General features: G+C 41.7%; 1 protein-coding gene across 8 annotated transcripts in view; it reads right to left on the bottom strand.

The window, feature by feature from the left end:
• PPP2R5E (protein phosphatase 2 regulatory subunit B'epsilon) overlaps positions 1-11,188 on the bottom strand; it is a 150,975-nt gene extending 139,787 nt beyond the window's left edge. For 2 of the 8 annotated variants that reach the window (XM_047767529.1, XM_047767531.1), the window contains exons 1-2: positions 11,055-11,188; positions 8,773-8,936 (exon numbers count right to left, since the gene is read on the bottom strand). In XM_047767529.1, the coding sequence (XP_047623485.1) occupies positions 8,773-8,929 (157 nt within the window). In that variant the 5' untranslated portion in view covers positions 8,930-8,936; positions 11,055-11,188. Of the gene's footprint in view, positions 1-8,772; positions 8,937-9,422; positions 9,499-11,054 lie in introns of those variants that run through there. The other 6 variants (XM_047767525.1, XM_047767528.1, XM_047767530.1 and 3 more) reach the window with 5 other exon arrangements.
• Positions 11,189-23,320: the final 12,132 nt, after the last annotated feature.

Below are 23,320 nucleotides of genomic sequence, written 5' to 3'. Positions count from 1 at the left end.
TTAGAAGTCACAGAGCTATGACGGACCTAGAATTCAAACCTAGGTGTGTGTGACCCCGGGGCCTCCATTCTTACCTCCAGGAGGCTACCAGCCTCCTTTTAATGCACTGTACATATTAGCTATGCACTGTTATATATTAGGTAACAGTACATTATATCATTTAATTAATATGTTCCTTTATGCATAATTCTACTGTAACATAAAAAATAAGATTTCTACTTGTTTTTTTTTTTTTGGTCTTTACTAGGGCCGCACTTGCAGCATATGGAGGTTCCCAGGCTAGGGGTCTAATCAGAGCTGCAGCTGCCGGCCTACACCAGAGCCGTAGCAATGGGTGATCTGAGCCACATCTGCAACCTACACCACAGCTCACATCTATGCGGGATCCTTAACCCACCGAGGGAGGTCAGGGATTGAACCCACAACCTTATCATTCCTAGTCAGATTTGTTAACCACTGAGCCACGACGGGAACTCCCTCTACTTGTTTTTATAAAATATTCAAATACAAAAGGTAGAAAAATATTTTTAAGTAGTAAAAGAGAATGTCATTATTGGCAAACCAAAGAACTATTTCAGTTAAGCCTTTATGAAATATCTAGAAATTTTACTGTTTTTTTATGCACTACAAAATCTAGTTAATATTAAGAGCAAACATTATTATAAAAGTTTTAAATACAAGAGAAAACTTGGCCATAAAACCCTAATCTGAAAGTCCATTGTAAATATACTATTCTCTCTTAAACTATACGAAGAAAGAAAACCTGGTGATCTGATCAATCCATGATCCAGTCCCCAAACACTAGCAGAAAAGAGACATTTCACTGCACTTAACATCTTCACTTCCTGCAAAATGAAAGTGATGAATCCCCTAAGTAAAAAGAATGAGTCTTAGTCTGTCACACACAAAATCCACTCCATCCTCTCTCCACAAGATATCACTTTTTAACCTGAAACACACAGAATTACCAGAGGGCAAAGTCACCCTCAGCATTTTAAGTCAACACTCAGCAATTTGATCATTTAAAAAGTCCTCATTAAACGAGTTTATAATCTTGCATAAATTTCTAGTTAAAATTTGCAAGTGGGGTTTTGTGAGAAAATGTGTAGAATTTAGGAAGGAAAAATAAATGTCTATACAACTATTACTAATAACTTAGATGTCAACTAACAATATTCATCCATTTACTAACAAATACTTACTGAGAAGTTCCCGTTGTGGCTCAGCAATAACAATCCTGACTAGTATCCATGAGGATGCGGGTTCGATCCTTGCCCTTCCTCAGTGAGTTAAGTATCTGGCATTGCTGTGGCTGTCGTGTAGGCCAGCAGCTGCAGCTCTGATTCCACCCCTGGCCTGGGAACTTCCATATGCTGCAGGTGCAGCCCTAAAAAATTTTTTAAATAAAAAAGATACTTATTGAATACCAACTATGTATGAGGCATTGATCTAGGCCCTAGAGATAAAAGAAACAAGGTTTTTAAACCAAAGATTATATTCTAATGGCAGAGGAGAAACAGGTGACATACAAGTGAATAAGGATAATTTCAGATTATAAACATGATGCAAAGGAAAATAAAGTGATAGAAAGTTCAAAGAAGACTCTTCTTAAAAGTGATGAGGAAAGGTCTCTAAGAAGGTCCCCTTTGAGCTGAAACTTGAATAATGATACAAAGTTAAAAGAAAGTTCTCAGTAGAAAAGGACCACCTCACCTTATGAGAGGTTTCATTTGGCTCCTTAATATTTTTATGCCCTGGCTGGATCAGAGTCTGAAGAGACCCACTTTATGATGATTTTTTTTTTTTTTGTCTTTTTAGGGCCGCACCCGAGGCATAAGGAGATTCCCAGGCTAGGGGTCGAATCAGAGCTATAGCCATCGGCCTACACCACAGCCACAGCAGTGCAGGATCCGAGCTGTGTCTGCGAGCTACACCAAAGCTCATGGCAACGCCAGATTCTTAACCCACTGAGCAAGGCCAGGGATCGAACCCACAACCTCATGGTTCCCATTCAGATTCATTTCCACTGCACCATGATGGGAAATCCTGGTTCTCAGAACTTTGAAGCCTATCCACAATGCACACACCCCATCCCCACCAGAAATCTGTGCCCCAGGTTAAGAACTAAGCAGTAATTATCACACTCAGATGGGATGCATAAGAATGCAAGCTGCTACCCTACTTTTTATATGACTCACAAACCAGGAACACTTACTCTCAATTTTTTTGGGCCCACATAAAACTCTGTATGGGAATTTTCCCTATGCTATGGAAACAAACCATTAGAATATATATATGCATTTAATAAAAAACAATATTCCCTCATAAAAGTGAATGAAATAACTCTTCACTACAATCAGTATAATCTTACTCACATGAAAGCAGTGTAATTTGACACTCAGTTTTGAGCAAGGTTTCATAATTTCTCCCCCCAAAGAAAAACATTACCACATTGCTTCAAAGGCTGCAAAACTGAATGTTAACATCTAAACTGAATGTTAACATCTATTAACTTACAGATGTTCTTTTGGTTCAAAAGCAAAACTTATGATTACTTTTTAAAAACCATTCTCACATACACACACACTCACAACTTAGTTGTCTAAAGAATACACATCAGTTATAAATGAACTTATTGACAAAACAGAAACAGACTCACAGACATAGAAAACTTATGGTTACCAAAGGGGAAAGGAGGGGAGGGATAAATTAGGAGTTTGGGATTAGCAGACATAAACTACTACACATAAAATAAACAACAAGGTCCTACAGGGAACTACAATAAATATCTTAAAATAAACTATATTGGAAAAGAAAAAAAGAATATACATTATTAATCTAGAGTACAAACTAGATCGATGGTTCTCAACTTTTTTTGATTCAGACACCTCTCTAAGAATCTGAAAAATGCTATGGAATTCTCCCATTTAAAGACTGGACATACGCATACAAAATGTGCATGTAAAAAAAACCAAAATGTGCATGTAATTTCAGGATGCTCAATGCATTTCAAATTCAATCAAAGGTTTAAGAATGTCTATAGCTACTATACAAGTATATATAATATGACTATTTCTGGAAAGGGGAACTAACAAGGAAAACCAAGGTGGAAGGAAGATTTTTCATTACAATCCCTTTTGTAACTTTTTTTTTTTTTTTGTCTTTCTGCCATTTCTTGAGCCGCTACCGTAGCATTTGAAGGTTCCCAGGCTAGGGGTCAAATTGGAGCTGTAGCTGCTGGCCTATGCCAGAGCCACAGCAATGTGGGATCCAAGCAGCATCTGCAACCTACACCACAGCTCACAAGAACCCCGGATCCTTAACCCACTGAGCAAGGCCAGGGATCGAACCCGCAACCTCATGGTTCCTAGTCAGATTCATTAACCACAGAGCCATGACGGGAACTCCTGTAACTTTTTAAATCTGAACCATATAACTGTATTATCTAGTCAAAAATGAGTAAGTTAAAACTAAAAAATGTGTCAGGATACCAATGGAGTAGGTAAAAACCTCCAGATAAAGAGGTTTAAAATAACTGGTCTACTGGGAATCCCCTAGTGGCTCAACAGGTTAAGGATCTAGCATTGTCACTGCAGTGGCTCAGGTCACTGCCGTAGCACAGGTTCGATCCCTGGCCCAGGAACTTCCAAATGCTGTGGGTGTGGCCAAAAACAATAATAATAACTGGTCTACTAAATACAATACATTTGCAAAGTGTTTCTTCAAATTTGGAGGCTGACAAGGGTTCATGACTGCAAAACTACGCTCCTTTCATAATTTTCAGAGAAATCTCCAATTTCAACTTTTTGCTAGGAAAATACAAAAATTCAAATAATAATTCCACATTCATATTCTAATTTTTGAAATCGCAGTTAAGTGACACTAGTTAGTATGTACTGAACATGGTACTGCCACATCTCGATTTTTATTATCATCTCCATTTGTAGACAAGAAAACCAAGCTTTCAGAAGTTAACTTACTTGCCCTGGGCAAAAGAGTTAATGCACTAGCTAGGACTCTGTAGGCAACAAAGCCTACATACTCTTTCCATGAGGCACTGCAGCATGACCTACAAGCAGGACGAAGACGTGACTTCTTAGGGGATCAAACTCATAATAAATACAGTGTAGAGCACCAGTCCATTATAAAAACTGAGAACCACATCTGCATGGTCCTTTACACCACACAAAGAGATAGGGAGAGGACTTATCCCATTTAATAATTTAAAAAGCACAAAAACTAGCTTTAAATTGGAAAATAAAAATGTAAGCCGAATCAAAAGTCTAGTTAAAAGAAAAAAATCCAAAAATTAGTATTATAGAAATATGTTACCAATCTAAAAGTTTCAACATCAAGAGGCAAAGAGTTTCCTCCCACTGAGCAGCATCTCCAGTCATCAAAGTTTTAGGAATGTCTAATACTGACTGCCTAAACAAGCAAAATGCCTCAGAAACATATGATAATTGTGAGGCTAGCAACAATGATGCCACTTTCATTTCAATTTCATTTCCAAAGAGGTGGTAGTTTTCAAAAACATTTCACTCAAATCTAAACTTATATAATCTTTTAAACTTACAGAGAGATGGAAATAAGCGTGGGTAGAGAACATAAACCACCAAACCAAATACAACTACATCTAGCAGTTAGTATTATTATTGTTTTTTTTTTTCTTTTTAGGACCACACTCGAGGCATATGGAGGTTCCCAGGCTAGGGGTCAAACTGGAGCTGCAGCTGCCAGACTATGCCACAGCCACAGCAATGCCAGATCCAAGCCTCATCTGCAAGCTACACCACAGATCACGACAACACTGGATACTTAAAACCCACTGAGTGAGGGCCAGGGATCAAACCCACATCCTCATGGATACTCATGGATACTAACAAATCCTCGGGTTCGTTAGTGCTGAGCCATGATAGGAACTCCCATGGCTATTATGATTAATGAGTATGTATGTCTATTTGCCTGTTTATTTCGTCCTTATTCAGCAACTTACCTAGGTTAACTGTCAAAGCTTGCTTCACTTCCTGCTATGCAGGTACACACAAAGCATCCAAATCTTTACTTCCCTATCAAGCACATAGGACACTAAACCTCTACTGAATTCCCCTTATCGGAAAATGAGTAAAAGTCCTTCAAGCTCAAAAACTTTAGGACTTTCAGAAGTACTTTATGGAGAAAATCCAAATGTCTACATGTCAAGGTCTATCCTGCAATTTCATAAATGCAGGAAAAGCCAGGTCACACTGATATATTTACACAGAACTACATGCTGGTATTGCTTTCTACAGAAAAGAACATCATTGATACAAATTTCAAAACCCTACCTATTAGAAAAAGAGCAGAATAGAACCTTTTCTTTCACTTTATTATAGTTGGCCAAGTGAAGAGACTTTTAAAATGCTAACAATGGATGGCAGTATTATTTAAAAGTCAGTCAAACATTATGACGCATATAATACACATTCTTACAAGGCAAACACACAAAATAAGTGACCATTAATGAATATCTAATTTTCGAGCTTTCAAAAATTATATATTAAAAAGATGAGTTATAGGAGTTGCCTTGTGGTACAGCAGGTTAAGGATCCCACGTCGTCACTGTAGCAGCTTGGGTTGCTGCTGTGGCGTGGGTTCAATCCCTAGTCTTGGAACTTCCACATGCTGCAGGTGCAGCCAAAATAAGATAAAAATAAATTTAAAAATAAATAAAAAGGAGCTCCCATTGTGACTCAGTGCATTAAGAACCTGACTGGTACTCAGGGATCCACGGATTCAATCTCTGGCCTCACTCAGTGGGTTAAGGATCCGGCATTGCCATGAGCTGCAGTGCAGGTCTCAGATGCAGCCTGGATCTGGCATTGCTATGGCTGTGGCATAAGCTGGAGGCTGTGGCAATGATTCCAATCCTAGCCTGAGAACTTCCATATGCCTCAGGTGTGGCCCCTTAAAAAAAAAAAGATGTTACATAGTTACTACGTTTACACCACATCCATTTTCAAACTCCCCTAAAATTAAAGAATTAGGACATGTTTTTTACTTTATTCTTTAAAGCAACTCCCAAAATTCAACTCCAATTTATAGTTCACCCCCCAAATAAATTAATCCAAACCTTTCAATTCAGTCAAAGCAATTGTGTAGAAAATTAAGTCAATAACTATCCTTTGGCATGCACATACAATTTATTCTGGTTTTCCCCAAGGAAATGACAGAAAAAAGAAATTTCTCCTCTATTTCCTTTGTATTTCATAAATTACTTCCTAAAGTTGGTGAGAAGGAATACAAATAAAAGTCAATCCACTATAAGAAAAACAAATGTCATTCAACAAACTCTTTATATTCAGTATAAAACTCAAGAACAAATACACATTTCTAAAGTTGATATATGATTTTACTTCTCTGTTATTCTACAGATATGGAAATCTAATTTAAGAACTGCCTCTCAGAATATTTTCCCATAACGTGCTTATTACACAAGAATCACTTTTACTCTGTCTGGAATTAAGCTTGTAAATATATCCTGTATTATGTGATCACGGTGCTCTCCACTTCTCCCATGCTGGCAAAATATATACGTTTACAAAAATCATATTCTTGGAGAGCAGAGTTCTTGGAAAATTTTCAATACTACCAGACTCTACTTAAAATATGAGAAAAGGATATACAAATAGCCAATAGCACATGGAAAGATGCTCAATATCACTAATCATCAGGGAAATGCAAATAAAAATCACAACAAAATACCACTTCATAGACATTATGATGGCTATGAAAGAAAGAAAGAGAGAGAGAGACAGAAAAAGAGAGAAAGAAAAAAAAAAAAACAAGTACCAGTAAGGATGTGGAGAAACTGGAAGACTTGTGCATTGGTGGTGGGAACACAAAATGTGCAGCTGCTGTGGAAAACCGTATGGCAATTCCTCAAAAAATTAAATATGATCCAGCAATTTCACTTCTAGGTATATACCCAAAAGAAATGAAAACAGGGACCCGAATATATATTTGTGCACCTATATTCATACAGCATTATTCACAATAACCAAAAGATGAAAGCAACCTATGTATCCAATGACAAGTGGATAAACAATATGTGGTGCATATATACAATGGAATATTATTCAGTCTCAAAAAGAAATCCTGACACATACAATATGGATGAACCTTGAGGCCATTATGCTAAGCGAACAAGCCGGTCACGAAAGACAAATATTTTATGATTCTACTTACATGAGAGACCTAGAGCAATCAAATTCCAAAACAGAAGGATGAACAGTGGAGGGTTAGGAGGGGAGTAATGGGGAGTTGGTATCTAATGGAAACAGTTTCAGTTGGGAAGATGAAAAAGGCCTAGAGATGAGTGGTCATGGCCTGATAAGCAATGTGTACCTAACACATTGAATGCACAATCTTTAGCCAAGATTTTTCTCCCCCCTCCTCTTCATTAACTGCAGATATATCATCTTTACAGTAATCAATATGCATTTCATGTCTACCAATTTCAAATATAAACACTGGAATCTCATTTTTTTTTTTTTTGTCCTTTTGGGACCACAACTGCAGCATATGTAAGTTCCCAGGCTAGAGGTCAAATCAGAGTATAGCTGCCGGCCTACACCACAACACCACCAGATCCAAGCCATGTCTACAACCTACACCATAGCTCATGGTAATGCTAGATCCTTAACCCACCAAGTGTGGCCAGGAATCAAACCCGCATCTTCCTCATGGATACTAGTCGGGTTCTTAACCCACTGAGCCACAACAGCAACTCCTGGAATCTCATTTATGAAACTTCCTCCCTTAAAAAAAAAAAAAAAAAAATTTCATTTGGGAAAAACAGAAATATCCTAGGCTACATTTCGAGGATCTTTTCTAGTCAAACTCGAGCCTTCTCATTTCACAAATTGTTATAGAATTGTTCATTAACCAGCAAACCAAGTTTTAGATTTCCTCTGAGCCACTTAAGTACATTGTGTTGTTCATGTCTCCTTTCTCCTCACTCTTAAGTGTTCAGCAGACAAAAACCTACCTTCAAAGTAGATTCTAATAGTTCCATACTATAAATGCTATGTTCCAATACATTTCAAACAGAGCTTATTCATAAACATAAACCAAATAGATAAAAATTAAAAGGAACAAAAAGTACCCACATACTCAAACAAAAGGTAAAAGGTCAAATTCAGAAAAACAATTCTCACATTAAGCACCTGTCCTTAATTTATTGCATAAACAAGTTCGATCATCAAATCCTTTTTCTATTTGTATTATCTGAAAACAAGAATGCATGTAATCAATTACTGACCTTTTTCTTTCTTGATTTTAATAAATGAATTCATTCTAACATCTTTTTCTATATGTAAGTTAATTGCCGTATATCCTCTACGAGGGCTAGTTCCTGTGATTAAAATTGTATAATTTGTAGTCGTCACTGCATATAGTATATACATCTAAATGTCAACAGAAGATAAAAAAACAGACCCACACATCTTAAAGTTTCTGTGGCATTGAGTTTTTCTACTTATTAGTGTGAGACAGTCTCCTGATAATAAGTTTCTTTTCATTTGTTCATGGCTATTTATATTAAATGAGCCCTTTAAAAAGGGGAGTGGGTGTATCTGGTTACAAACTATTAACTTCAACATGTCTGAAATCCCATCTCTTCAATTCCCAATAGAGAATTTTAACAAATATAGAACTCTACAAAAGGAAAATTATATACAGATATAAAAAGATAAATTGAAAAGGAATCCATCACCTGGTCATGAGCCTTACCTTTTAGCAGTGGCAGAGGTGTTAACTCAATAGGCTTGCCTTGAGACCTAAACTGTGAGGAACTTTGCGACCTCTTCTGTCTGGCTTTTCTGACGGACTTCCGAGAAAATCCGTCTACTTTATCCACTGATGGAGGAGTAGTTGGTGCTGAGGACATATCCCTACTGAAAAGAAAGAGGTTGTCATCAACACATTACGAGCATACAGGTGAGTTACACTAATTCTAAAATTCCTATATACTTTTTTTGAGAATGAGAATATGTGAAAAAGAAAGCAAATAAAATCAATTAAGAACACTCATATGTTCAATGGGAAAATAAAAACCAGGTGGAAAATAGAACAAAAATACTATATAGGCAAAATGGTAATACTAATGCACTGTGGGGCCCTCACTACACTATGCATTAAAGATCCACATTACACTCAAAAAACTCTTCCAAACCACAGTCATTTTCTAACTGCAAAGCTCTTTACATTGTGAGATTCCTAAGGTAATTCTGATGCTATTCTGCAGCTGGAATACTTCCGTCAATACATTTTCCCAAGAAATGTAATGTTATGAATGGGCTCTAGAATTGAAACCCTTATGGTACTTCAGGAATCTACACCAATGTATCACAACAAGGTGAAATTTATAATTTCTGAATTACCTAGGCATGATTTGTAGTGCCATGTGCTGCTAGCTACGATAACTACACCACACCACAAGAGGACAAGCTAGATTACCTTAAACAGAACACATAAAAGGCATAATTAAAATAATTTCAAACATCTTTTTGAATGAAGGCATCTGAAGTTAACAAAGCTTAATAAACAAAACTCATGAAATCATGTACCTAAGTTGAAATAAAAACATATATCCACAGTCTACTTAGACAACCAAGTTGAGTTCCCTTGAAGTTCATCATCAAATATTAATTTTCATTCCATCAAACTAATGGAACTGAACAGTTCTTCTGGACTTTTTTTAACCTTCTCAAATTATTAACATGAAGGCTATTTCCTAAAAGTAACAAGCATTAAGCTCAGCTTCATTCACCAATTTAAACAGATGCCATCATTTCCATGGCATTGAGGCTCCCAGCAAGATTAATGGCAGACTTTAATAGAAATAATGCATAGGGGGGAAATGCTAAAATGCAATTACTCACCTGTCATTCCAATTCATAAGATAAGTGTTTTTTAACCTCTAAATAAGGGGATTTCTTCCTGAATGTATGAGATTAAGTTACCTGGATTAGCTGGATTCTGACAAAGTAAAAATAACAAAAACATACACAAAAAACAAACAAAACCATGTGATGTTGAGGTTTGGAATTCTGAAATCTTGTTTGGTTCTCTTTTTTAAAAAAAGTTTTTTTAGCAATCTACCTAATTTAGCCTTAAATAAAATGTGACACATAAAACGGAATTGCAAACCATGAATGACTATAAAAGAAGTGAGATCACTTTAAAATTTTCATAATAACTGCATCATCAAGAAGCTCCACATCACATTTGTATGTTGTAAATTTAGGGGCTGCTTTTCCAATCTGTTATGTGATTATTTAAATTTCATTTAACCCTCACAACACAAGATTTCTGTAAATCCTGTTCCTCCATCACTCTTTTTGTCTCTTCTTTATTCATCTCCCATCTCTAAAGATGATTTACCAGTAGCAAAAAAAAAAAAAAAAAATCTTTAAACCATTTGCCCCTCATGACCGAGGCCCCAGACTCAACCCTACAGCTCTGCAGAACTGAACGTTCAGTAGCAGCGGGTCCGCGCAAAGCCCGGGGAAACAGGTTTCGCTCTGGACCCCGAAGCTTTATCATCCTCTAATCAGCGGACACGGGGCATTTCCAAGACTCAGGATAATCCAAAGGGACCACTGGGGTAAAGGAGAAAGACAGCGAAAGGGCTGGTCGGTGGGGAGGCTCACTCCCTTTGCTCCCACCTCCCCGTCATCCCAAACAAACCTTGGAGAAGATAAGCTGCTAAAGAATCCTTCTCACTTCAACAATCCCCCTTTTCCCCCCGCCCCCGTCAATGGATGAAGGGGACAGGAATGCGCCTCCAATGACTGAAGGTGGAGAAAAGGGGGCAGGGGCAAGAGAGGCATCACCAGCAGCGTCTGCAGGTAAGTGGGGCCGGCGCTCCCGCTCCCGCACCTCACACACCGCACCCTCGCTGGTCGGGCCAGGCCTTCCCGAGGCCGGTGCCTGCAGGTCCCCGGAGGACCAGGAGGAGGAAGGGAAGCTGAAAGCAGCAGAGAGATGCGGTGCAGGAGAGACCAAGTTACCTTGAAGCTTCTGGAGAAGAATCCGAAGATGACCTGTGGTTTCCGAGGGGCAGGAGACGGGGAAGAGGCCGAAGCGGGGGCAGCCGGCGGGGCCGGAGCAGCGGGGGGCGGTCCGGACGGCGCGGGGAGCCCGGGCGACGGCTCCGGGGCAGCGTCCCTCCGGTTCCGCGGCGGCGGCGGCGCCTCTAGGCCTCACGGCCGGACCTGAACCTCTGCGCTCCGGCGGCGGCGGCGGCGGCGGCGGCCTCACGACCCTCCCCCGCGGACCCGTCCCATCAAATCGGCACCGACCCCGTTTCGACTCCGCCGGCGGCTCCGCGTTCACATTCCCGGCGGGCGGCGCCTCTGCTCGTTGCCCCGGACCTGGCGGCGGCGACGACAAGCGGAGGGGGCAGGGAGGGAGGAAGACGGGATCCGCAGCGGCCGGAGGAGAAGGAGGAAGGAAAAGGAGGAGGAGCCGCTGGAGCTGCAGCCGCCGCTGCCAGAGCCACCGTTCGCCGCCCGCGGAGGGTCCCAGTCAATGCCCCTTTCTCTCTCCTATTGTCAATATCACCGGGCGGCCGAGTCCATGGCACACGCGCAGCCGAACCTTCTGGCCCGCAGAGCCCGCCCCCGGCGCCCGGTCACTGGATGCTTCAAACAGGAAGCGAAGCCTCATTGGTCGACTCCCGCCTTCACTCACCCGTCAGCACGTTGGGCTGAGAGGCGAGCAGGGATTGGCGGCTGGGGGGCGGAGACACGGGAGTGGGAAGAGAAGAGGCCGAAGATTGGCCAAGGCGAGAGGGACCCGGATGCAGCCGAGACCCTGCGGCCGTGCGGCTGCCGCTTCCGCCAGGCGGTTAGGACTGAGTTAGCTGATCCTCCAGGCCCGGGATCAGCTTGTTGAGCCCGGACGTGTGCGGCGGGCAGATCCATTCGGTGGGTTTCCGCGTAACGTGGAGCCTCCGGGCGACGATCGTCAACCCGAGGATCCAGGGGCAAGAGTCGGCTGAGGATGGGGACGCCCTGGCCCATGATTTCGCCCCTTTCAGCAATGAGGCTAGCCTTTGGGCTCGAGTACCGCGCAGGACGGGCACCGGCGCCGCGCAGAGGAAAAGAAAGCTCCGCCCGCCCATGCGCTGCCGCTTGTGCATTGGGCCCTCGGCCCGGCCTGATGCCCCCACCGTCGCTCTGCGAGGAACCTCGTCGGGCCTGGCACCGAAATCCGAGCTCCCAGCACTCTGGGGTTGTCGCTTCGAATTCCTTCTTGCCTGGTCTCCTTTCCCTAAACTTCTACTTTGAGTACCAGCTCCTTGGAACTCCTGCGAGCCTTGCTCGGGGCCAGCAACGTGCAGCTTATGCAGGTGGGAAAGCTGATGCTACGACCTGCAGGCGTTTATGGAGATCCGCCGCTTCGCCCACAGCTGCACAGAGTTTAGGGACTCCAGCTCCAAACTGCAGGAGCTCGGCCGCTTCTAGTTGGCAAGTTGGATCCGAAAGAGTTTACGGAGAAGACTTCACTTAACTCTAGCTAGAACAGGTGATAAAATATTTAGAAATGCGTTTGCATCCTTGGTGAGCCCAAGGCCAAATGGTGCGTTTACAAAGACTATTCTTGGGCTGTAGCTGTATTTAACTGTATGCAATGTACATCTTTTGGAGGGGGGGGGGTAAGGAGGAAGAAAGAAATTCTTAATGCTAAAAGCAAGTGTCAGGGTTCCAAATGTTCAAAACTTGGTAAATGAAAAAAAAAAATTAGCGCGTAATCCTACAACCCAGGGATAAGCACTGTTAGTATCTTCCCTCCAGCATTTTTTTCTTTTAATATTGTATTTGCCATTCTGTAGACTAGTCTTTCCCCTTCGCATTATATCATGTTCTCTGTACAGTTAGGAAATAGAACTATGTATAAATAAAACTACCATATAAATGAGTGACAACAACAAAAATGTGTTGTATTTGTTTGTGCTGTTTAACCCTCAGGTGTTACAAATTTCTATGCATACTCCCAGAAATGGATCTTGAAGGGAAAAAATTATTGGCACCATGAAAAAATTTTCAAATTCTGTGTTGAACTACAATGGGAAACAAAAAGATGGTGCTCTTTGACGGAAACAGGCTTCCACTACTGACTTCACAGATAATTGGCCACTGTATAGACAGAGCTGGTGTTTGCTCTGAAAACTTCACCTCCCTGAGGCCTGATAAAACTGGCTAGAACAGCAGTCCTCTTCCGAACTTAGGAAACTTACATCTCCATGTCTCAATTTCCCATACCAGTCTTTGTGAAAAGTTCAGTGTCCCAACCATGCAGAACCTATTGCTCAATTTCTGATTAAGGGTAAATGCAGAATTTAAACCAAGGAAGATTTTAAAGCCAACTCAATTTTCCCTTGGCAACAACTGAACTGTCAAAGAGTAGTACATGTTTGAAACATTCACAGCTGTTGCTTAGAACATTTCACACTGTTGAGTGGGGATTTTGCTTGCAAATTATGAATTTCTGTAAAGACCATTCATTTCAAAACTCTCACTTTCTGTAAAATGGCTGAGTAACTGAAATGAGTAGGTCTTCTTTAAATGGAAACATCTTTGCCTGTGTGAGAGATTGTTCCTTGGACCAATAGCTTCTTAAGGAGGTCTATGCATTCTAGGAGTATGTATATTCCAGGTAAAGTGCAAGACAGTCCATTTGGGATACAGAAGAAGAAAGCATGAGGACATCTATTTGTGCTTAGTTATAATTGAAAAAAGAAAACATTTTATGTAATATTTCATATACATAATGAATGGCCCTGCACTCAGCCCATGGAATGCCCTCTCTGGCTAGGACAGTGTAGGAGATGGAAAAGTGTCCTCTAGGAACAGTGGGATTTACCATTTATAGGAGTTGGCAGTGGTGGTCCCACCCAGTCAGTCCCTGTCAACATGGACTAACTTATTGCAGTTTGCTAGTTTCAGTTAAGTGAACTTACCAATTATATTATCTTGGTTTAATTAAACCTGTAGAAAACAGGCAGGTAACTTTACCAGCATCCTTTGCAAAGAAATCACTGGAGGAGCTACTGTTGTAGCTCATCTGGTTAAGAACCCAACATAGTGCCAGGGAGGATGCTGGTTCAATCCCTGGTCTCACTTAATGTGTTAAGGATATGGCTTTGCCACAGGTTGCAGTGTAGTGTAGATCACAGATGGGGCTTGGATCCAGCGTTGCTGTGGTTGTGGCATAGGCCATCAGCAGCAGTTCTCATTCAACCTCTAGCCTAGGAAGGGAACTTCCATATGAAGCAGATGTAGCTGTAAAAGAGAAAATGGAAATCACTGAAAAACAGGCAAATAGCAGAGCTAACACTTATTCCATTCAGGTTTTTGACAGCCACATTTCAAAATTAAACATAACAATCTAATAAAAATTTAATAAAATCCAATTAAATTTTGGCTTAAAAACATCAAATTGATCAAGAAGTTTGTGGATTTATATCCAGAGTATTAACAATGAAATTTACCTTGATCATATATTAGAATTGAGTTATAAGCTAATGATAGTAGCATATGATATACTTTATAAATAAATATGCATATTTCTGGTTAAAGATTGTTTGAAAGAATTCCTATATGGTTCAGTGGGTTAAAGATCAGGCATCGTCACTGCTATGGCTTGGGTCACTACCATGGCTCGGGTTCCATACCTGGCCTGAGAACTTATGCATGCCCCCAGGGACAACCAAAAAAATAATAATTACAATTGCTCCCAAAAAATATACTGATCAGAATGAATGATCAAAAAGGTTTGGAGACTGCTACTCTAGATAATAAAAAAAGAAGTACATTATAGCCATCTGGGAAGCCATTATCAAGAACAAAACACAGTCCATCACTATCAGTTGAAGGAGTTCACCTCCTGGACTTCAAGAATGAGTTTACCCTGAATCTTCCAGCAGGCTGTTCATGTAACGAGACCGTAAGACGCAAACTATCAAACGGTAACTGGTTGGTGAACTAAAGACAGGCTAAGGTAATAAGCACAAGTATCGTCAAAGCAAGCATCAACCAGTAAAGGAGGAGAAGATCTAGGCTGACAAGACTCAGTCCTGGCCCAGCATGTGAGGGCAGTGGAGATGCTTGTGAGCTGAAGGAGAAAACAGTGAAAAGCCTAGGACAAGAGTGGCTCTCATAGGAAAAACAGTAAAAGGGGTGTATGCACAGCTAGTGTAGACAAGGGACCGTGGTGCTTATTTCTTTGAGTCACACCTACCTACACAGGAAACACTCCCAGGAGTGACATTTCTTTTTGTCCCAATCTGAATAGTGAAATTACTTTTCAGATGTGCCTCAAAATTTACAGGTTATTCATGGCTTTCTGTGTGATTAATGTGTATAATTACAGCTTAAAATTTTCAGTGTTTAGGTGCTCCAGTTTCATTCCTAATGGTGAGAGGCTCTTGATCACTAATGGACCAAGGGAGGAAGAAGGACTCATTACAACTAACAGGAAAGGAAAATTGACCCCAAAACCCCACAAAAAAATGGAAGGAGAATGCCAGATTCAAATGTACTTTATTTCACATAGGATACAACATAAAGCAATGTACCACAACCAAAAATCTTAACTGATAAAATGGTCAAATTCCACAATTAAATGAACTAGAGGTATAATTATCAGCAAAATGATGAGAACCCAGATTCTGGTATCAGACATACCCAAGGTAGAATCCCAGTACAGATTTCTCACTCCTCACAGCCTGGGTTTCCTGGCCTGTAAATAAGGCCTATATCCTAGGATAGTCTACTACTTTCTATCTGCTTAGAAATTTTTATGTAAGTTTTATCTTTCTTTCCACCCTCAAAATTATATTCTAGAACAGCCCCTCTGTGACAGGAAGAAAACAAGAAGCAAAAAAAAACGAGAGGCAGGACTTTCAGTCCATTTCCAAACTAAATTACCAAGTGTGAGGGGAGCATTCATTAGCAATAACATGGATTTGCATTTTACAATATCCATATACTTTAAAAAATATTATAATTGAGTTACAACATTCTGTCAATTTCTTTCGTACAGCAAAGTGACCCAGTTATACATCTGTACACACTCTCTTCCTCTTATTATCCTCCATCATGTTCCATCATAAATGATAGGATATAGTTCCTTGTGCTGTACAGCAGGACCTCATTATCTATCCATTCTAAAAGTAACACCATACAACAAAGAGGGAAAAAAAGGTCATTTGACTTATGGGTTCAGAGCTTTATCTTCATTTGTACTTTATATTCCTCTAAAAGAGCTTTAGGAGTTCCCATCGTGGCTCAGTGGTTAACAAATCTGACTAGGAGCCATGAGGTTGAGGGTTCGAACCCTGGCCTTGCTCAGTTGGTTAAGGATCCGGCTTTGCTGTGAGCTGTGGTGTAGTTTACAGACTCGGCTTGGATCCCGAGTTGCTGTGGCTCTGGGGTAGGCCGGCGGCTACAGCTCTGATTTGACCCCTAGCCGGGGAACCTCCACATGCCATGGGAGCAGCCCAAGAAATGGAAATAAATAGATAAATAAATAATAAAAGAGCTTTAAACTAGGAGTTCCTGTCATGGCTTGGCAGTTAACAAACCCGACAAGCATCCATGAGGATGTGGGTTCGATCCCTGGCCTCACTCGGTGGGTTAAGGGTCTGGCATTACCATGAGCTGTGGCGCAAGTCACAGACACAGCTCAGATTCTGAGTGACTGTGGCTGTGGCTGTGGCTATGGCTGTGGCTGTGGCATAGGCTGGCAGCTACAGCTCCGATTTGACCCCTAGCCTGGGAACCTCCATACACCTTGGGTGCGGCCCTAAAAAGACAAAAAAAAAAAAAAAAAGTAGCTTTAAACTATTTTGCTCCAAGCTTACCCATTTCTCTTTCTCACTGTAACCTTCAGAATGGCACTGGGACAGAGGTACTAGCCCTGCCTTTAGCAATAGCCTGGCCTCAGTGTGGTGGACATTGGTTTCCCACCCATGCTCATTTTCCTCTGAGGACCACACTCCTCACTTCATGTGATCCTGATGTGACTGTTAGCCACGAGAGGTGGGTTCCTGACCCAATGGGATCAATAGGATCTTCTGCAAGATTTGCTCTGTGAAAGCTGGGGGAGATGCTGCTCTTCTTTTTGGATTGTGCACCATAGAAATAATGTAAGTTGGAGATATCAGATCCATCCCTCTCCATCCTGGAGGAAGCCAATACTGTGGAAGAAACATTGGCAAATGCCAAGTTTTAACAACATGCTTGGAGCTGCTGTATTCAGCTATGTCTGAAGATAGTTTCAGTTATGTGACCCAGTGAATTCCCTTTTTTGTTCAAGTTACTTTGGAGTTGAATTTCTACAACTTGCATGTAGAAGTTCCCAGGCCAGGGATCAAACCCGTACCACAGAGCAAGTGACCAGAGCCTCTACAGTGACAACACCAGATCCTTAACCCACTGTGCCACAGAGGAAATCTCTCACTTCACTCTTAGGCCTTGAATCTGAGGCTTTCTATAGGTTGAATGAAATGAAATCTTTTTTTTTTTTTTTGCTTTTTTAGGGTCACACCCATGGCATATGGAGGTTCCCAGGCTATGGGTCTAATCAGAGCTACAGCTGCTGGCCACAGCCACAGCTACAGCAATGCAGGATCTGAACTGCATCTGCAACCTACACCACAGCTTTTGGCAATGCTGGATTCTTAACCCACTGAATGAGACCAGGGATTGAACCCATGTCCTCACAGACACTATGTCAGGTTCTTAAACCACTGAGCCACAATGAGAACTCCGAAAATCTAATTTTAGGTATGAAAGGAAACCATTTAAAGTGACCCTGCAAGAAATTCTTCCCTAATGTAATTTATCAAGCCAAATTTATTTGTTGGGTTTTATTTTGACTCAAAGCAGATATTCTTAAGAATTATACTTACAGAGTTAAATTTCCCCAGAACACACCTACACGAGGAGAGACAGTGCAGTGACCTACCAACATGAAAATAAGTTTTATTCTTAGCAAACTGCTGCTTTTCAATAAGTTATTTTTGTGTGTCACTTGAAACATCAAGGCCATATTTTAGAAAGTGCAGCCTATGATTGAATATTGCATCTGGGGTTCTTATCTATTATAGAGCGGGAACATTGCTTTTAAGACATCAAATAAGGCGAACCCATTGTGGCTCAGTAGTAATGAACCCAACTAGTATCCATGAGGACTCAGATTCGATCCCTGGCCCTGCTCAGTGGGTTAAGTATTCAGCATTGCTGTGAGCTGTGCTATAGTTCGCAGATGAAGCTTGGATCTGGTGTTGTTGTGGCTGTAGCGTAAGCCAACAACTGTAGCTCCAATTTGACCCTTACCCTGAGAACTTCCATATGCTGTGGGTGTGGCCCTAAAAGCACACACACACACAAAAAAAAGATATCAAATAAAATTGAGGAGTTCCCGTCATGGCGCAGTGGTTAACGAATCTGACTAGGAACCGTGAGGTTTCGGGTTCGGTCCCTGCCCTTGCTCAGTGGGTTAATGATCCGGCGTTGCCGTGAGCTGTGGTATAGGTTGCAGACGCGGCTCAGATCCTGCGTTGCTGTGGCTCTGGCGTGGGCCGGTGGCTACAGCTCTGATTCAACCCCTAGCCTGGGAATCTCCATATGCCGCAGGAGCGGCCCAAGAAATAGCAACAACAACAACAAAAGAAAAAAAAAATTGGGTAAAACCTATGAACAGAAGATAAATCACTGCTAAAATATTTTTAAGGCGCAAGACAATATAAGAGGGTAAGAACTTAAATCTGATTACACTGTTACTAAAACAAAAACAAACAAACAAAAAAAACATTTCCAATCTTATATGGTATTGGTAATAATAACTGCAAACATGCCCATAGCAATTTAGCTCACTTTCCTATGCACTACTTAATATGTTATCTGTAGACACATAAGGACGCAAAAGTAAGGACAATGAGATTTCCCACTGTGGCACGGTGGGTTAATGATCCAGCTTGTCTCTGTGGAGGCACCAGTTCAATCCCTGGCCTGGCTCAGTGGGTTAAGGATCCAGCATTGCTGCAGTTGTGGTGTAGGTCATAGCTGCAGCTTGGATTCAATCCCTGGCCCAGGAATTTCCATATGCTGCAGGTGCAGCCAAAAAAGAAAAAAAAAGGTAACGACCAAAGATGTTGGCCAGTGTCACACAGCTAGTAACTAGTACAATCATCACTTGTATCCAGGTCTTCCAAGGATCAGGTCTCTTCACACTGTACCAAGTTATGCATATTTTCATATCTTTGTTTGCCAATGATATGGCCAAGTAATTGAATATAAGGCTGCTATTCCCTCCATCTTACAGAAGGAAAGACTAATAAAATACTGAGGTTAAATATCTTAGATGATGTCATAAGAAAAAAAGTAGAAACAATGGGCATCGTCTTCCATCATCAACATAAACCCCCATTCCTTGAACGCTCTAAGCTGGGAACTGCACAGACATTTTACATGTATCCTCCTGTTTAATTATTAAAATAACCTGTTAGTGTAAGGACTTTTCATATTTTATTTTGTTTTTTTCTGTTTGTTTGTTTGTTTTTGTCTTTTTGACTTTTCTAGGGCTGAACCCACGGCATATGGAGATTCCCAGGCTAGGGATCTAATCAGAGCTGTAGCTGCTGGCCTATGCCAGAGCCACAGCAACATAGGATCCGGGAGCTGCATCTTCGACCTCAAGGCAATGCTGGATCCTTAACCCACTGAGCAAGGCCAGGGATCGAAGCCGAAACCTCATGGTTCTTAGTCAAATTCATTAACCACTGAGCCATGACAGGAACTCCTTGTTTTTTATTTTGAATGCGCCCTCAGCATGTGGAAATTCTTGGGCCAGGGATTGAACCTTCCTTGAACTGAGTCACTACAATGACAATGCTGGACCCTTAACCCACTGTGCCACAAGGGGAAATCCCAATGTAATACTTTTATCCCATTTTACAGATGCAGAAAGTAAGATGCAGAAAGTTTTAGTTTCTTCTTGTAGATCATACAGCTAGTAAGTGACAAAATTTGGGTGGCAGTTAAGACTAGAAGATAGACACCTGAAATTCTAAATGATTTTACTGCCTGTCCCTCCTGAGAGATCGTCTGTACAATCTGGTATATAGTGCTGTGTAGAATATATAGAAAACATGAAATCTTTTGAGCTCATTTCCCTTGATATTTAAGCCTTTTTTCAAAAATAACAAAGAAGCCCCATTCTGTCTTTAGTGAGAAGCACACTTTGGTAGTGGAGTTAGGTTGCAGTGAGGATCCAAAGCAACCTTCTTCTTATTGAAAAGATTTGTTTCAGAGAACTTAGTTTTAAAGAGCTTTGAAGCAAGGATAGATGGCAGTAGTCACCTCTAGTATTTGAAAATGTTCTGTTTGATGGGTTTCAAAGTCAATAAAACTTATATCCTCTGATTTGGACAGTTAGTGACCTAGTTAACATACCAGTTAGCAACTGGAACAAATTACTGAAAAAAAAGTATTTTTAAAGAGTTCTCTGGTGACTCAGTGGGTTAAGGATCCCACAATTTCACCGCTGTGGCTCTGGTTACAGCTGTGGCACAGATTCAGTCCCTGGGCCCGGAACTGCCCCATGGTGGCAGGTGCAGCCAAAAAAAAAAAAAAAGGAAGGATTTTTGGAGTTCCCATTATGGCTCAGTGGGTTAAGAACCCCACTAGTATCCATGAGGATGCAGGTTCAATCCCTGGCCTCAATCAGTGGGATAAGGATCTGGCATTGCAGCAAGCTGCAGTGTAGGCTGCAGATGCAGTTCAGATCTGGCACTGCTGTGGCTGTAGCGTAGGCCAGCAGCTGAACTCCTATTCAACCCCTAACTTGGAAACTTCCATATGCCGCAAGTGTGGCCGTAAAAAGACACACACAAAAAAAAGTATTTTGGAAGAGAGTCATTCAAAGTATAAAATTACAGGAGTCCCCATTCTGGAGCAAGAGGATCGGCGGCATCTCTGGAGCGCTGGGACAACTGCTTCGATCCTCGGCCCAGCAAAATGGGTTAAAAATCCTGCATTGCTGCAGCTGCAGCATAGATCACAAGTACAGCTCGGATCTGATCCCTGCCTGGGAAGTCCATATGCCATGTGGTAGCCAAGGAAAAAAAAAGGTTTTTTAAAGTATGAAATTCCGGGAGATCGCTGATGGGCTGGTTGTTAGGACTCAGCGCTTTCACCTACAGCCAGGGTTCAACCTCTGGTTCGGAAACCGAGGAGATCCCACAACAAGTTGTGGCATGCCATGGCAAAAAAAAAACACAAAAACCACAGAGTATAAAATTCCAGCTGTCTTGACCTTTTGGAGAAAAAAGTGACAGTTAATTAAAAGTCGCTGCTTCAGAGGCAAATGGGAGCAAGTTCTTGGCTTCAAGAGAAATCCTCATCATCATGAAGGTCAGTACATTTCAATAAACCTTCCAAACTCTTAATATCGGGGAACATTCCTAACCAAATTTTCTTTATTTTACTCAATCATTCCCTCATACATTCATTCCAAACATCTAAGTAATTACTCTGTGCTCCAGGGAAATTCAAATAGGAATAGGACATAATAAGTACTATTACTCTAGGGTATCACAAGATGTTATGATCAAGAACTATTATTATGGGAGCCCGGAGCCCAGAGTAATACATTGTGACCAAGAAGGAGAAATGGAAAAAAAAAAAATTAAAGGGAAAAGAAGGCATGACCTGTAAGCTAAATTTTGTTTTAAATATTCTTTTTTTTCTTTTTAGGGCTGTCACCTGCGGCATATGGAAGTTCCCAGACTAGGGGTCAAAATGGAGCTGCAGCTGCTGGCCAACACCACAGCCACAGCAATGCTGGATCCTACACCCCAGCTCACAGCAACACTGGATCCTTAACTTGCTGAACAAGGCCAGGGATCCAACCTGTGTCCTCATAGATACTAGTCAGGTTCATAACCTACTGAGCCACAAAGAGAACTCCTGTTTAAAATATTCCTTACCTGGAGTTTCCGTCATGGCACAGTGGAAATGAATCCAACTAGGAAACATGGGGTTTCGGGTTCGATCCCTGGTCTCGCTCAGTGGGTTAAGGATAGGCATTGCCATGAGCTGTGGTGTAGGTTGCAGACGCGGCTTGATCTGGTGTTGCTTTGGCTATGGTGTAGGCCAGCAGCCGTAGCTCTAATTAGACCCCTAGCCTGGGAACTCCCATATGCTGCAGGTGTGGCCCTAAAAAGCAAAAAAATAGGGAGTTCCCGTCGTGGCGCAGTGGTTAACGAATCCGACTAGGAACCATGCGGTTGCGGTGTTCGGTCCCTGCCCTTGCTCAGTGGGTTAACGATCCGGCGTTGCCGTGAGCTGTGGTGTAGATCGCAGACGCGGCTCGGATCCCGCGTTGCTGTGGCTCTGGCGTAGGCCGGTGGCTACAGCTCCGATTCGACCCCTAGCCTGGGAACCTCCATATGCCTCGGAAGCGGCCCAAAGAAATAGCAAAAAAAAAAAAAAAAAAAAAAAAAAAAGCAAAAAAATAATAAAAAATAAAATAAAATAAAATAAAATATTCCTTACTATAGGCCAGAAACTATCCAAATGAGTCACATAAATTATCTTCATTTTATTAATAAATGCTCAACCAGTGTTAAATTCTTCCTTCCATTCCTTCCTAGTCCACGCTCAGAATTGGAAATTGGGGTCCTCACTTCCCTCACTCTCTGTGCTGGGATACTGAGGGACTTGGCAGAATCTAAGTTTCTGTCTCCCGAGTTCAAGCAGCAGGAGCCTGACCAGGGATTTACTAGGGCAGGTGTCAGCAAAGATAGGAACTATTTTAGAATTCTGCACAGGGACACACAGCCTCAGCAAGCGGGCACGAGCAGCAGGACAGGAAAGCCCTGGGGTCTTTTTTTGTCTCTGTCTCTTGCTATGATTGTACACTATTTTTCTCTCTCATTAAAGAAGGGCTTCCTGAAGCTCTCCTAATCCGAAGGTTAAGGATCCGGCGTTGTCATTGCAGCAGCTGCAGTTGCTGCTGCGGCTCAAGTTCAGTCCCTGGCCAGGGAAATTCCACCTGCCTCAAGCTCAGCCAAGAAAAAAAAGAGAGGCTTCCTCTGTGGACCAGGCTACATGGGGCAACATTTTCATTGCCACCATTTCAGAGAGCAGCCAGAAGTTAGCCTAGAGTCCCTGCTTAGGTCAGGTGCCCATGCTGGGTCCAATAAGCTGTGGTCAGGACATCACAGGTATGTGCCACATAATGAGTGATGGGGGCTCTATGCATC

Source organism: Phacochoerus africanus, chromosome 2 (genome assembly GCF_016906955.1).
Source record: "Phacochoerus africanus isolate WHEZ1 chromosome 2, ROS_Pafr_v1, whole genome shotgun sequence".
In the NCBI taxonomy this organism is placed as follows: domain Eukaryota; kingdom Metazoa; phylum Chordata; class Mammalia; order Artiodactyla; family Suidae; genus Phacochoerus; species Phacochoerus africanus.
The sequence above is the reverse complement of the archived record's forward strand: the minus strand, read 5'-3'. Positions and strand labels throughout refer to the sequence as shown.